Source organism: Mobula birostris, chromosome 19 (genome assembly GCF_030028105.1).
Source record: "Mobula birostris isolate sMobBir1 chromosome 19, sMobBir1.hap1, whole genome shotgun sequence".
Classification (NCBI taxonomy): Eukaryota; Metazoa; Chordata; class Chondrichthyes; order Myliobatiformes; family Myliobatidae; genus Mobula; species Mobula birostris.
This window is the reverse complement of record NC_092388.1, coordinates 6943544-6959862: the sequence shown is the minus strand read 5'-3', so window position 1 is coordinate 6959862 and position 16319 is coordinate 6943544. Positions and strand designations below refer to the sequence as shown.

The 16319-nt window shown below is 42.4% G+C and overlaps 1 protein-coding gene across 1 annotated transcript in view; it reads right to left on the bottom strand.

The window, feature by feature from the left end:
- Nucleotides 1–3390, bottom strand: part of cmc1 (C-x(9)-C motif containing 1) — a 73300-nt gene extending 69910 nt beyond the window's left edge. The window contains exon 1 of the mRNA XM_072282986.1: nucleotides 3288–3390. Within this exon, the coding sequence (XP_072139087.1) occupies nucleotides 3288–3306 (19 nt within the window). The 5' untranslated portion in view covers nucleotides 3307–3390. The remainder of the gene's footprint in view (nucleotides 1–3287) is intronic.
- Between the last annotated feature and the right edge of the window lie 12929 nt (nucleotides 3391–16319).

The following is a 16319-nucleotide window of genomic DNA, read 5'->3' as shown; positions in this document are numbered from 1 at the left end:
TTGATTGATAAGTTTGTGGCCTAAGGTAGAAGGGGTCAATTTTAGAAAACCTAGCACATTTATTTTTCAACATAGTCCCCTCCTACATGTACATACTTAGTCCAGCGGTCGTGGAGCATACGGATCCCTTCTTTGTAGAAGTGGTCCACAGCAGGGGTGATTCATAAGTTATTAACTTCAAACTTTCTGCATTATCACTCAAAGGGTTGAACTGCACGTGCATGTAATGAGAGTGTCTTGGACCTCTAGGTGGTCCACAGCAGGGGTGATTGATAAGTTCATGGTCTAAGGTAGAAGGAGATGAGTTATATAGCTCTTGCTACATGCAAGTGCAGTTCAACTCTTTGAGTGATAATGTAGAATGTTTGAGGTTAATAACTCATCTCCTTCTACCTTAGGCCACAAACTTATCAGTCACCCCTGCTGTGGACCACTTCTGGAGGTCCAAGACGCCGACCTCTACAAAGAAGGGATCCGTATGCTCCATGACCGCTAGACTAAGTGTGTAAATGTGCTAGGTTTTCAAAAATTGACTCCTTCTACCTTAGGCCACAAACTTATCAATCACCCCTCGTAAAATCAGTGCATACACCTAGTGTAGATAATAGTCTGCCTTCATACAATGCTATCGACAATTGCATCCCTCCAAATCTTCATTTTCATAGTAACATTGAAGATGATTGTTGATACCTTCAAATTCTTCATAGTCCTAACTTGTTGAAATGGTGAAATCATATTTTTACTCCGAGCTGATCCTAGCATCTCCAAGCCTGAATGCTTGAAACCAGTGAGCAAAACAGTCCCGAATTGTCTTGCTGCCTATTTCTCAACAAATATTAGTGACAAAAATGACTGCTTGTTGAAGACAAGCAAATGCAACTGATGCTATTTAAAAACTGTTCACTTTAAGTGCGGGACCACAAGTTACCAGCCTTCCACCAGGCCATCAGACTGATTAATTCATGCTGATGCAACTGTATTTCTGTTATATTGACTATCCTTTTGTATATACCATTTATTACAAATTACTATGAATTGAACATTGCACATTTAGACTGAGACATAACGAATATATTTTTACTCCTCATGTATATGAAGGATGGAAGTAATAAAGTCAATTCAATTCAGTAAAAGGGTCATAGAACATTACTGCACAGAAATAGGCCCTTTGACTCATCAAGTATGTGCCAAACTATTAATCTACCTAGTCCCATTGACATGCACCTACCATAGCCTTCCATGTACCTATCCAAATTTCTCTGGCATCTTATTCTACATTCTCACCACCCTCTGAGTGAAGAAGTAGACCATAAGGCAGAGGAGCAGAATTAGGCCACCGGGCCCATTGAGTCTGTTCCACCATTCAATCATGGCTGATCCTTTTTTATCTTCTCCTCATCCCCAGTCACCAGCCTTCTCCCCGTAACCTTTGATGCTGTGTCCAATCAAGAACCTATCAATCTCTGCCTTAAATACACCCAGTGACCTGTCTGCCACAGCTACATGTGACAACAAATTCCACAAATTCACCACCCTTTAGCTATAGAAAGTACTGTGCATCTCTGTTTTGAAAGAATGCCCCTCTATCCTGAGGCTGTGCCCTCTTGTCCTAGACTCTCGCACCATGGGAAATATCCTTTCCACATATACTCTGTGTAGGCCTTTCAACATTTTAAAGTTCTCAATGAGATCCCCCCTCCTCCTTCTGAATTCCAGCAAGTACAGACCCAGAGACATCAAACATTCATCATATGATAACTCTTTCATTCCTGGAATCATTCATGTGAACTTCCTCAGGACCCTCTCCAATGCCAGCACATCTTTTCTAAGATGAGGGGCCCAAGACTGTTCACAATACTCACGGTGGAGCCTCACCAGTGCCTTATAAAGCCTCAGCATCACATTCTTGCTCTTGTATTCTAGGTCTCTTGAAATGAATGCTAACATGGCATTTGCCTTCCTCACCACTGACTCAACCTGCAAGTTAACCTTCAGGGTGTTCTGCACAAGTCCCCGTGCATCTCAGATTCCTGGATTTTCTCCCCGTTTAGAAAATAGTCCGCACATTTATTTCTTCAACCAAAGTGCATGACTATGCATTTTCCAACATTGTATTTCAAGTACCCCTCATTGCTCCTTTTAAACATTTCACCTTTCACCCTTAACCCATGACCTATACTTCTAGTCTCACCCAACCCAATCTTAACCATCTATACCCCTCATAATTTTGTATCCCTCCATCAAATCTCACCTCATTCTCCTGCACTCTAGGGCATCAAGTCCCAACCTATTCACTCTTTCCTTGCAACCCAGGTCCTCAAGCTGTCAACATCTTTGTAAAATTTGTCTGTACGCTTTCAATTTTATTTGTATTTTTCCTGTGGGTAAGTGTCCAGAACTGCATACAATACTCCAAATACAGCCTCACCAACATCTTGTACAATTCTGACCTAACTCCATGCAAACGATCCAAAAATTCAGAATTCTTTGGCACAGTGAGTGGTTTTCCTTCTGCACAGTAGTGGTAGAGTGAAAGTGTTTTGGATATCTTAAGATACAACTTACAAATTATGTAAGACCAGGGGCCTTAGGATTTCTCCTGGTAAACAAAGACCACAGGATATAGGGGCATCATTAGGCCATTTGGCCCACTGATTCTATCCTGCTTGTTACTTCTTCAAACAATTCCAACAGATTTGTCAGGCAAGATTTACCCTTAAAGAAACCATGCCAACTATGGCCTATTTTATCATGTGCCCACCCCAAATCCACGTCCTTAACAAAAAAGAGAAAATCTGCAGATGCTGGAAAACCAAGCAACACACACAATATGTTGGGTGAACTCAGAAGGCCAGGTAGAATCTATGGAAAACAGCCGACGTTTCAGGCAGAGACCTTCATGAGAAAACATCCTTAACAATCGACTTCAACATCTTCCCGACCACTAATGTCAGCCTAACTGGCCTATAATTTCTTTTTTTCTCTCTGCCTCTCTCCCTTCCTGAAGAAGGAAGTGACACCAGCTCTGATCAGATTGAAATTCTTGATCGGTATTGGTGTCCTAGTACCATTCACAACAAAGTTGTGTGCAGACCCTCAGCCGAAAACTTGTTGCGACTACTTTGACAGTCCAACCTTCAGCTGCAGCAAGATCAAACACCCACGTGGGCGACGTGAGACCACCGACAGCCCACGTCGCCGCCTCCCCGAAGCCGGTGAGACCAATGATAACAGGAAGTAGGAGACCTGATCCACCCACGGCTGCAGAGCCAGGCCCTTCAAATTACCTCTGCCGCCGACTTCCATGGCTGCTCCGCAAACGCGTCGGCTGCCGGTGACCTTTCACCCTGGTAACGAGCCGCCACTTCCGGCGCGGGTGTGGGGATCCCGCCCAAGCAGCGGCTGCGCGGCGGCTCTGCTGCACCGGAGCCGGCGGAGCGGCGGTGGCTGCTGGTGGTTCCTCTGGTCGGCTCCAAAGCTCCGGTCAAGGCACCGAACGGCCGGAGCAACTGCTGGACTAATCCTGCATATCAGTACCCGTCCTTGTGTGTCAAAGTAAATTTATTGTCAAATCATATAGTCAGATTTATCATCACCGCATGTACAGTGCACTTTGTTAACAGCAGCAGCAGTTCAATACATGATAATATAGAAAAAAGAAATAAATCAAATACAGTAAGTATATACATATATTGAATAGATTAAAATACTGCAAAAGTAGAAATAATATACATTTAAAAAGTGAGGTAGTGGCCATGGGAGGTACTCATCGTATCATATATATGGTAACAAATACTACCTTGAGATTCATTTGCTTGTAGCAATGTCTCTTCATATGTCTCCTTGCCGTCAGGCTTCTCAATGGTCCATGAACTTAACTCACCCCATCACTGATCTGTTCCCACAATCTGTGGAATCGCTTTCAAGGACAAGTCATCTCATGTTCTCAATATCTATTTCTATTTTTATTATTAATTTGTTTTTTTTCTTTTGTATTTGCAGTTTGTTGTCTTTTGCACAGTGGTTGCTTGCCGGTCTTGTGTGTGGTTTTTCATTGATTCTGTTCAGGGATGCAGGGCTGCCAGAGCTCACCGGAGCATCGCTCAGGCACCTCTGTTAAAAAAAAGTCAAAATAAACAAGCGGGGAATTTAACAGCGGCCGCATACTAAATAGAGGGAATTTTATGGAAGTGGGGGTTGGGAAGAGGGGGTGGTGGCTGGTGGGGAAAATACCACTAATAACATTAAGATATTTGATCGTTTTTGGTGAAATCCTGGAGCTGTGGCTGTTTTGTGAAATTCCTCCTCGCTCGACCCGTTGTCCCAGCAAACCCTGCTGTAGCCTCCCGCCATTTCACGGATCCTCAGTCTCTTCCCAGCACTCGTTGTTTGAGCGTTGTTCACCGAGAAATTAAAAATCATAGATCTTTTGAAAAGTGGCATGTCGCTTGCCAAAGTGAGCCATAAGGTCGGTAAGAACGAATCGAGCATTCGCACAATAAAGCAGAAAGAAGCTGAAATTCGTGGAGGTGTTAGTGCTACCCCTGCAATGACAAAAGTGGTCTCTCTGGTTCATGATAAAGTGCTTGCAAAGACTGAGAAAGCGTTAAGTGTGTGGCTAGAGGACATGTCACAGAAGCATATCCCTGTTGATGGCAAAATTATGCATGAGAAAGCACTTAGCCTCCATGAGCACTACTGTGAGGGGGTTGAGGAGAGCAAGAGGAAGGAGTTTAAGGCTAGTAAGGGATGGCTGGCTAGATATGTAAAGCACTACAGCCTCAAGAACTTAAAGGTCATGGGAGAATCGACATGGCAGATGTACCAAGTATCCTATTATGGAGCCGATCGAAGTACATGCTTGAAGTATCTCAGAAAAGCAATTGTTGATCACAAACTATCAAAAGCTCACACTGCTGCTCTAAGTGCTGAAAATATAGCTAGTGAAGATGCTCTTGGAAAATTATGTGACACCATGTATGCTTCACATCTAAAGGCAACTTGTTCAATTTTTCGTTCTGCATATTATTTAGCTCAGAATGACAGACCATACTCTAATCACTTTGGCTTATTGAAACTTCAAAAAAAATGGTATTGACATTGGAATTGGACTGCATTCATGCACTAGTGCTACAGAGATAATTAATCACGTAGCCATTAATATGAAAAAGAAAATTTGCCGGCAGATCAAGCAGATAAATGGCAAATTTTCTGTTCTTATTGATGAATCAACAAGTCTAAGCATTAAGACCGTCCTAATAGTTTATCTGAAATGTGATGGTGATAAGGAAGGTGATCCCCATTTTATGTTTTTAGGTCTCATTGAACTGCCTGATCAAAAAGCTGCAACTATTGCTAAGCATCTATTGAACTGTATCAATGACCATGGGCTTGATGACTCTTACTTGAAACAGAACCTTGTAGCGTTTGCTGGTGATGGGGCGAGCGTAATGCTTGGTGTCAAATCTGGTGTTGCTACAATTCTCAAAGAACATTACTCTGATGTGATAATTTGGCACTGTCTCAATCACAGATTAGAACTTGCAGTAGGTGATTCGGTGAGAGAAGTTCATGGAATAAATCATTTTTAATCATTTGTGGACAAATTGTACTCTATTTACAGTAGATCACCTCTAAATCAAAAGGAACTGTCTGAATGTGCCTCTCAACTAGAACAGCAAATTTGCAAAATAGGCTGTGTTCTGGGCACCAGGTAGGTAGCTAGCTCGTTTCGAACAGTTTCAGCAGTTTGGCAAAATTATGAAGCACTGTGTCTTCATTTTGAAAAAGCAATGAAGGATGAAACAAGATCTGGGAGTGACAGAAAAACCTACGAAGGTCTGTTGAAAAGTATCTCCTCAGAGCAGTTTCTATTGGACTTAGCTCTAATGTATGACATGTTGCATGAACTTGGCTTACTGTCAGAGTGTTTACAGAAATGCACTACTACGATCGTTTATGCAGACAAACTCATCCGATGGAGCATAAGATCACTGCATGGACTGAATGAGCAACCTGGTACAAAAACTCTAGAAGCTCAAAAGGTAGTTAAAAAGGGGAAGTTTGGAGAAATTACCTTAACAAGCAACAACAAAATTGTCTCCATTAATTACCTACAGTTTCTTACTAGTCTTATAAACAATTTGCAGCACCAAACTTCATGGCAACATGAACATGGCAACATCCTTGAAAGGTTCTCAAACTTCTAAACCTCAAAGTATGTATAAATCCCTACTAAATGAAATGTGTGTCCTTGATAAAGATAACTGGCCTGCTGAAATACCATCTAATTATGGAGAAGCTGTAATATCATCTCTCTGTAAGAGGTTTAAGCTTTCTTCTTCCTCTGTAATAAATGCCTTCAGAGATTATGTGGAGGATCATGGACGCTGCATCCCCCAAGATTTATGTCCATTACTGAGCTGTTCACATGTTATTCCTATTAGTACTGCTGACTGTGAGAGAGGATTCAGTAACATGAACTTGATAATAACAACAACACGCTCAAGAATTCTCATAAATCATGTATCAGCGCTTATGTTTGTTAAACTACATGGACCTCCTCTAGTTCAGTGGAATCCTGAGCTGTATGTCACATCATGGCTGCGGTACCACAGATCAGCAGATGACGCCAGGACAAGAGTTGCTTCAGACCCCCGAACACGTATTACGCCTGACCCTTTGTGGAAATTATTGTGAAACTTCTCATTGGTGGCATTTAGTAAGTAGGTAATTACTTTTAAATTGGTAAAATACATGATTACCATCTTTTTCCTTACTTGCTTAATAATTATATTTTATGATAATTAGTGAGTGCAACCGTGCAATACTTGTCATATTATTAAATTGTATTATATGTTTTATTGTACCAGTTATACACTGAAATGTAGTGATAGGCTATAATCTTGTTAATATCTTAACTATCACTCTATTTCTGTGGAGCTCTGGAATTCATATATTTCTTTCATCTTGGTTTAGTACTTGACATTATAAGAAGCCCTATTCATATATATATATGTCACACCCAATTTGTTTACCTGCTCATTACATGAATGGGGCAAGGAAGTTGCCCACTACATGAAATGAGCAGGTACACAAATTGGGTGTGACATATATAGAGAGAGAATATAGGAAGTGGCAAGCATTTTGTCAGCTCCCGCACCTAAGGAATTACCACTGCATCCCTGATTCTATTGTGTTTCTTTGCATTTACTGTGAATGCCCACAAGAAACTGAATTGCCGGGTAGTATACGGTGACATGTACAGTATGTACATTGTTAACAAATTTACTTTGAAATATCTTGAACACTACCTCATTATTTTTTGCACTATTTATTTCCTTTGTAATGTAGTAATTTTATGTCTGCACTGTACTGTTGCTGCAAAACAACAAACTTCACATCATATAAATAAGTGACAATAAAACTGATTCAGTGCATCAACTAATACAGGCAAGCATGCCATATGCCTTCTTAACCACCCTATCAACCTATGTAGTCACTTCCAGGGAGCTCTGAACTTGGACCCCAAGATCCCTCTGCAATGTGACTTTCACTTCACCTACCAAGGTATAACACTTCATATTTGGCCAGGTTGAACTCCATCTGCCATTTCTCTGACCATATCTGCAACTGATCTATATCCTGTTGTATTCTTTGAAAATCTAATACGCTATCCACAACACCACAAATCTTTGTAATATCTGCAAACTTACTACCCACCCATCTACATTTCATTCAGGTTATTTATATACATCAGAAACAGCAGAGGTACCAGTACAGATCCCTGCAGAGCATCACTAGTCACAGACCTCCAGCTAGAATATGTTCTTTCAACAACTGCCCTCTGTTTTCTATTGGCAAGCCAGCTCTGAATCCAAATGGTCATTTCACTATTGTTCCCATGCATCTTAATCTTCTGGATGAGTCTCCCATGAGGGACTTTGCCAAATTCCTTACTAAAATCCATTTGACAACATCCACAGCTCCACTTTCATCAGTTATCTCCATCACCTCTTCAAAAAACTGAATCAAGTTAGTGAAATAAGACTTGCCCTCCACAAAGCCATGTTAGCATGAACATTGAATTCTCAAATTTCCGCTGGCATGAACATTGACTTCTCAAACTTCCGCTAATGCCCCACCTCCCCCTCATACCCCATCCGTTATTTTTATATACACACATTCTTTTTCTCTCTCTCCTTTTTCTCCCTCTGTCCCTCTCACTATACCCCTCGCCCATCCTCTGGGTTTTTCCCCCCCTCCCCCTTTTCCTTCTCCCTGGGCCTCCTGTCCCATGATCCTCTCATATACCTTTTGCCAATCAACTGTCCAGCTTTTGGCTCCATCCCTCCCCCTCCTGTCTTCTCCTATCATTTTGGATCTCCCCCTCCCCCTCCCACTTTCAAATCTCTTACTAGCTCTTCTTTCAGTTAGTCCTGACGAAGGGTCTCGGCCCGAAACGTCGACTGTACCTCTTCCTAGAGATGCTGCCTGGCCTGCTGCGTTCACCAGCAAACTTTTATGTGTGTGGCTTGAATTTCCAGCGTCTGCAGATTTCCTCGTGTTGGCTCTCCCTAATTAGATTAGATTAGATTAGATTATGAGAACACTCAATCCACTTTTATTGTCATTTAGAAATGCATACATGCATTAAGAAATGATACAATGTTTCTCCGGAGTGATATCACAGAAAACAGGACAAACCAAAGACTAACGCTGACAGAACCACATAATTATAACATATAGTTACAGCAGTGCAAAGCAATACCATAATTTGATGAAGAACAGACCATGGGCACAGTAAAAAAAAGTCTCAAAGTCCCGAGTCGATCGACTCCCGAGTCCCCGATAGCAGGCAGCAAAAGGGAGAAACTCCCTGCCATAAACCTCCTGCACCGTCAACTTGCCGATACCTTGGAAGCAGCCGACCACAGCCGACACTGAGTCCATCCATCCGAAAACTTCGAGCTTCCGACCAGCCTCTCCGATACAGCCTCCCGAGCGCCATCCTCTGCCGAGCGCCTTCGACCTCTCCCCGGCCACTGAAACACGCAAAGCCGAGGATTTCGGGGCCTTCAGCTCCAGAGATTCTGGTTACCGCACAGTAGGAGTGGCAGCGAAACAAGCATTTCAGAAGTTTTCCAGATGTTCCTCCATGCTGTCACACTTGTCTCCATCAAATCAGAATTGTGCATGGTCCCCTACTTGACAGGTAACAGATATCATCACCGAAGTGGCCGCGCGCGCTGCCGTTGCGCCGCCATCTTCTCCCTTCTCCTGGGAGGATTAGGCCATGGTTTTCCAAATGTTCACAAACCCTGACCTTTGAGTGGCACAACTTTATGGGCTATTGGGCCTTACTGTGCTGTAATGTTCTGTGTTCGGCTTACAGGAAAAAGGAAATATAACAGAATTTTACAAAAACAAAACTAAACATATTGCTTGGATGTGGAGGATGTAGATGATGTCTTACACGTGTACTTTACATCAAGGAGAAGGTTGTGGGGGATAGGGATATTAATATGCTAGGGAATTTTGAGGTAAAGGAGAAGGTGGTGTTGAGGCTCTCAAAGAACTTTAAGGTGGATATGTCCACAGGGTCTGAATGGATATACCCTGGATTAATCAGAGGTAGGGATTGAGATTGCTGGGGCCTTGACTAATGTCTTGGTGTTGTCTCTAGCCATAGGTGAGGTCATAGTGAACTGGAAAGTAGCTAGTGTTGTTCCATAATTCAAGAAGAGAGCCAGGGATAACCCTGTAAACTATAGACTGGTGATTCTCAAGTCAGTGGTAGGAAAGTTACTGGAGGGAATTCTTAGGGATAGGATTTATAAGCATACACACATACCTAGAACAGGAGCTTAAAAGTTCAAAGTCCAATTTATTATCAATGTAGGAGTATGTTTACCTTGGGATTCATTATCTTGCCGGCATTTACAGGAAAAATAAAGCAATACCAAAAAATCTGTGTAAAACCATCCTTAAGCAAAGGCTGACAAACAACCAATGTGCAAAAGAAGGCAGATGGCTGATCAAAAAAATACTGAGAACATGAGTTGTGAAGAGTCCTTGAAAGTGAGTCTTTAAGACAGAGAAAATTTTGGTCAGGCTAGACTTGTATCCGCTGGAGAACAGAAGGATAAAATTTATAGGAACCCAAGGGTTCTCAACTGGTTGGTGGTAAAGAGGGTATTTCTGCATACTGGAGAACCTTGTACTCTGTGTTATGTTTAAAATTAAGGGGCTACTCATTTAAGACTGGGATTTGTTTTCTTTTCAGTAGGCTCTGAGTCCTAGAGCTCTCTTCCTCAAAGGGCATTGGAGTTCTTGAATATTTTCAACCAGAGGTAGATATTTACATGGCAAGCAAAGGGATGAAAGACTTGATGTGAATGCAGAGTCCAACTCAGGTTTATTGTCAGATTCGGATTCATTTATTTATCACTAGACAATGGGGTGACCCATTGGTGCACCCTTTGAGAGAAGGATAGTGCAGTCTGATGTGACCAGAATGAACATTAAATTTTCTTGAATGCTATTGGTATCGCTTTGCTTTGGAAACTGAAGTAGAAAACCTCAGTTTATTAAAGAAGAGCGACGCGTAGCAAAGCAAATATAACTCCTCCTCGTTTAACGAAGGACAGTTCTGATGGCATCATTTCTGGTTTGTCTGCCACCCTTGTGCCTCTCGTTGTCATTCTGGAGACGTGCAGTCCTTGCATCCCCCGTCTCTTCATCTCTTCTGCTGTTTGTTCTTTGTCTCTGATCCTGGAGACGTGCATGCCTCTCCTCCTCTGATCTTTTTTGTCCTGATTCTTTGATCCTGGAGTCGTGCGGCCCTGACCTCATCCGATTCTTGTTCTCTCCCTCTCCTTGCCGCTTCCTGATGACGTTTGGCATCATCTCTTGACCATAATGTCCCCCTTCCCTTTCCACGTGGCATAATTAGGCTAACCATTTTTTTTACCCTAACGCTGTATAGAAGATACGAAGCACTAACACCAAAGGATGCTGATTATTCTTGATGATGTAGTTGGCGCTGTCCTAAATGGATGTGATATAGTCACCGCTGTCCTTTGACTGCAGCAAAGGGTTTTATGGGTGTCTCGAAGTACATTATTACATTAAGATTTAATTATCTTATTGATGGGTGGCAGTTAGATCTGTCGCAATCCTGCACATGCTGATGGTGATTAGCAGAATGTGACCCCTCAAAATAGAGCTGCCCTGCCCTTTTGCTCTGGTAGGTGTCGCTGCTGAGGCTGGCCGTGCGCATGTGTTGGGCTGTCGTGTCCCGATTTCCATGATGGCCGATCAGCTCTCGGGTTAAAAGGGAGCCTGTTGATTTTTGGCGAATGAGCAATTTTATATGAATATATAACCCTGAACTTTGTCTGCATTCTGTAAGTTAGCGCATTTTAATTCAATTTTAGCCAAAAAAAGTGCCGCTGTATTGCACCGTTTGCGCTAATTGGAGGTCACGAACAGACAGACAGAGCATGAGAGTTTTAGTAGTATATAGATGTACATAGAAATGTACAGTCAAATGCACTGTTTGCATTAACAACTATCACACCCAAGGATGTGCCCACAAGTTCGCCATACATTCTGGCGCCAGCATAACATGCCCACATGGCCACAACACAGAACACAACAAGCAACATAACAACAGTAAAACAAGCCCCTTTCTTCCCTCCCACCCACCCGCACACATGGATAGTCCTCCATTTCCAGGTCAGGCCTTCAAACTCCAGCCTCCAGCCTTCAGGCTTCGGCCATCAGGCTTCAACTTCCGGCCTTCTGATCAACCCTTGCAATTTGGTCTTCAGTATTGACCTCCGGACAAGCTGATGATGGGACCCCAAACTCCAGGCTCAAATTCCGGGCGTGCTGAACGACTGTCCCTTGTGCCTCCTTTGATTACATGCACAGGTGCAATGAAAACCTTACCTCCAGCAGCATTATACAGCACCAGAGGCACAATATTCACAAGAAAAACATAAAATATACATCACACAAAAATACGCAGTAAAGAACAGATCTGAAGAAAAAATAGAGTTTATTGTAGTACAAAGTGCTGCTATACTGAGGTACTGATAAAGGTTGTGCTATTGGTTTTGTTGTGTTTATCTGTGTTACTGTGTGGTCGTGATTAGGTATTGGAATTGAGGTTGCAGTCAGATCAGTCATGATCTTAGGTAGAAGAGCTTGCTCGACAACTGAATAGTTGGTTGTAATTTGTAGGATGGTATGTTCACATATATTTAAGTATTCTTCTGGCATGTGAAGTAGTGAGATTATTTGATGAGAGAACCATATGTGGGAAGTCTCTGCAGTCTGCTAGGGAAGACATTGCATTGAAGCATGCCTTGCACCTACGCCACAGCAACAGCTAACCTGCAAGCCAGAAAAGGGAATAAAACACAGAAACGTAAAAGCTTCAAGCTTGGCAGTTGAATTATATATGTTTTTAAAGATATTGGATTAGGGCAGGTTTTTAATCATGATTTACTTACTTACTAGCCATTATGCCACTGACGTTTAGGACAGCAATGAAGGTCTTCTATATCTGTCTGTCCTTGGACATCTTCTCTATCGTGCCCCAGGTGTGGTTCAGGGTCTTCATTTCTGCCTCTATGGTATGGCGCCAAGTGGTCTGGTCTCCTCCATTTCCTCCACCCTTCAGGAGTCCAATCAAGTGCTGGCTTGATGAAGGAGCTGGCCTCTCTTCTCATCACGTGCCAAATGCATCTCAACGTTTCCTTATGATGATTGTGGCCATATCCTCTTAATAGCAATGAAGGAGCAGGGCGTGGTTGGAGATCTTTCTTGGGCAATTACCGGTCGCCAAGAAATGACAAATCATACACCAGCATAAAATTATAAAGACAGTATATTTACCATTTTCAGCTTTATCAAACAGTTGCTAAGAGAAGAAAAGAAAGAAAAAAAAATAAAAGGGCCCTTTACAGTTAGACCAGTCTAAATGTGCACATGATCGTTGGAGATCATCTCTTCCAAAAGCTGGGTATAAACGTTACTTATGGTGCTAAATTCTCATCACCAATCACTGGTAGAACTTCCCATCTTGGACTTCTTCATGTCATGAAGCACTTCTTGCATCGCCTCTTCCTGCTGGATCGAATCTTATAGGCGTCTCTCCTGATCTTCTCTTCTCTGCACGTCCCGCTAAGAGACCAAGAGCCCCACCAGTATCCATCACAAATCTTTTTCTACGCAACTCTCTCTAGAACTTTCTCCTGTTCTCACCATCCTGATTGGCTGACGCAACATTCCTAGGTTGAACAACATAGCCCTTTATCTTTAACCACAACCAAAACACTATACTAGCAGGGCGCACTGCTTTTACAGAAAACTACTAAAATGAAATTACTCACAGCGTAGCAGTAAAAATCTTAACCAGGGCATTACATAAAAAAATATTCAAACCTTTTGCAAAGGCTCGATATCCCAATATCTTCAGTCCCTACTTTGATGTGGCTAAATTATTTAGAGATGTGCTCGCCTGAGCAATTTTGACAAATCTTCAATATCTGTATTCAATGCTTTTTTCATTTTCCTGTATTCATGCGTATGGTTGAATGACAATTAAACCTGAACTCAAACTTGACTTTCCATAAAAGTAGGGGCTCATCTCTCATAATGAGAGAACTAGCACAAAAACAATTCATAGTGAACCTGTAGATAAAATGACCGACTCCTCTATTCAGAATAGAGAGATTATAATTATTTGTCCCACATACATTGAAACATCAAATCACAGTGAAATACATCTCGCACATCAAAGACCAAAACAGTCTGAGAATGTGCTGGGAGCAGCCCGCTAGTGTTGCCATGCTTCTGGCACCAACATACCATACCCGCAGCTTACTAACCCTAACCCATACATCTTTGGGATATGGGAAGAAACTAGAGCACCAGAGGAAACCCTCATATTATCAGGGAGAATGCACAAACACCTTACAGACAGCAGCGGAATAAGACATAGGAGCAGAACTAGCCCATTGAGTCTGTTCTGCCTTTTCATCATGGCTCATCTATCTCCCTCTCAATCTCATTCTCCTGCCTTTTCCCAATAACCTTTCATGCCCTGACTAATCAAGAATCTATCAACCACTGCCTTAAATGCACCTAGTGACATGACTCCACAGCTGCCTGTAGCAATAATTTCTACATTCACCACCAATTCTCCTGTGAATTGAACCTAGGTCACTGGCAGTACAATAATGTTACACTAACGGCAGGAGGAGGAGATAGCAGCGCGCTGTGCGCGCGCAGCCCTCCGGTGAAAATGATATCGTATCCGTTAAATAGGGGCCGTGGACAATTCTGATTTGATGGAGACAGACGTGAAAGCACAGAGGAACATCTGGAGAAATTTCTGAAACGCAGGTTCGCTGCCGCTGTTACTGGGCGATCCAGAATCTTCCGAGAGAAGGCCCCAAAATCCCCGGCTTTGCCTGCTGCTGGTGACTGAGATTGAGGTCGAATCGTTCGGATAGAGATGGTGCTTGGCACTCGGTGTCGGAGAGCTGATGGGAGGCTCGAAATTTTCGGACGACTCAGAGTCGGACTGTGGTTGGGCATGGCAGGGAGAGTTTTCTTCCTTCTCTTGTCTGCATGAGATGTAGGACATTTGAGAGACTTTGAACTTTTTACTGTGCCATGGACTGTTCTTCATCAAGTTATGATATTGTTGCACTGCTGTAACTATATGTTATAATTATGTGGTTTTGCTAGTTTTTTCAGTCTTGGTCTGTCCTGTGTTTTGTGATATCACACCGGAGGAAATATTGTATCATTTCTTAATGCATGCATTACTAAATGACAATAAAAGAGGACTGTGTGTCCTCATAATCTAATCTAATAGTTGCGCTACTATGCTGCACTTATACTCTCAAACCCAAGGTACGCAAATAGACCCAGAAACTCCATTCCCACCAATTCATTCACCACAATGAATCTCAGCTTCAACACGCATTAGTATGCAATTTATTTTACATATATGAACTTTATTTAGGATATGTACAAGAAATACAATACATTTGATACATTTCTTCCTTTCATATTATCACCTTCATTGTGACAGTAATCCAATACAGTATATTGTATTTACAAAGGACTGATACTGCTCATGTGGTCTCTTTGAACAACAATCAAGTGCTTGAGAGGCTGTGACACAAAACCTAACTCCTCTGTGAACAATGATAGTAGAGCTTTGGATTGTGTTTTTCCCTAGGCTACACTGAGCTTAAGTGCATCTAAGTAGCACACACACCTGCACCCAGAAATGTGTCAGGCAACAGCATTCGGGTAAGGATATCTTGTTGCACTGGTAACCAACAGGTTTTCGACAGACCAAAGTGCGTTATTCACCAGTTTGTTGACCTTCCAGCAGCAGCTGATGTTTTCCTCAGTCTACCTCCCTGGATGCAGCTTCTGTTACACAACTGCTTGGAACAAATCTCCACAAGGAATGGAAGGGTTAATGTATGAAGAACACTTGATGACTCTGAGCCTGTACTCACTGGAGTTTAGAAGAATGAGGGGGGGATTCTGTTGAATCCTATGGAATATTGAAAGGCCGAGATAGAATGGATGTGGAGAGGATGTTTCGTATCGTGGGGAAGTCTTAAGACCAGAGGGCACAGCTTCAGAACAGAGAGACGTCCCTTTAGAACAGCTGAAGAGGAATTTCTTTAGCCAAAGGGTGGTGAATCTGTAGAATTCATTGCCACAAACTATTGTGGAGGCCAAGTCATTGTGTATGTTTAAAATGAAGGTTGATAGGTTCTTGATTAACTAGGGTGTCAAAGGTTCTGGGATGAAGGCAAGAGAATGGAGTTGAGGAGAAAAAAAATCAGCCGTGATCGAATGGCGGAGCAAACTTGCTGGGCTGAATGGCCTAATCCTGCTTCTATGTCCTTTGGTCTTAGTATCTAAGGCAGTATGCTTTTTCAGTATGCTTGTGATTCTTCGTCAATTTAAATTTAACAGTGCTTACAATGGCATGGGCATTGATCTACAATCTGCAGTGCTCACCTAAATCCAAAACTAGTCGGTTTATTTGTGAGCCTAAAAGAAGATGAAGGAGCTACCTGGCACCTATGATATAAAAAAAAGTCTTCTCTTCTGGTATCCTCTGTAGCTGACAGACATGGACTAATTCAAGCTTGGTAGGTTTGCTACTGGGGACAAATGTGCTGATAATCGCAGCCTGTGTGGCAAAGAACACTTCAAAATTGCCATCCAGCAACCAGATGGTCACAAGTACAGCCAAGGGCCAGCGGTAA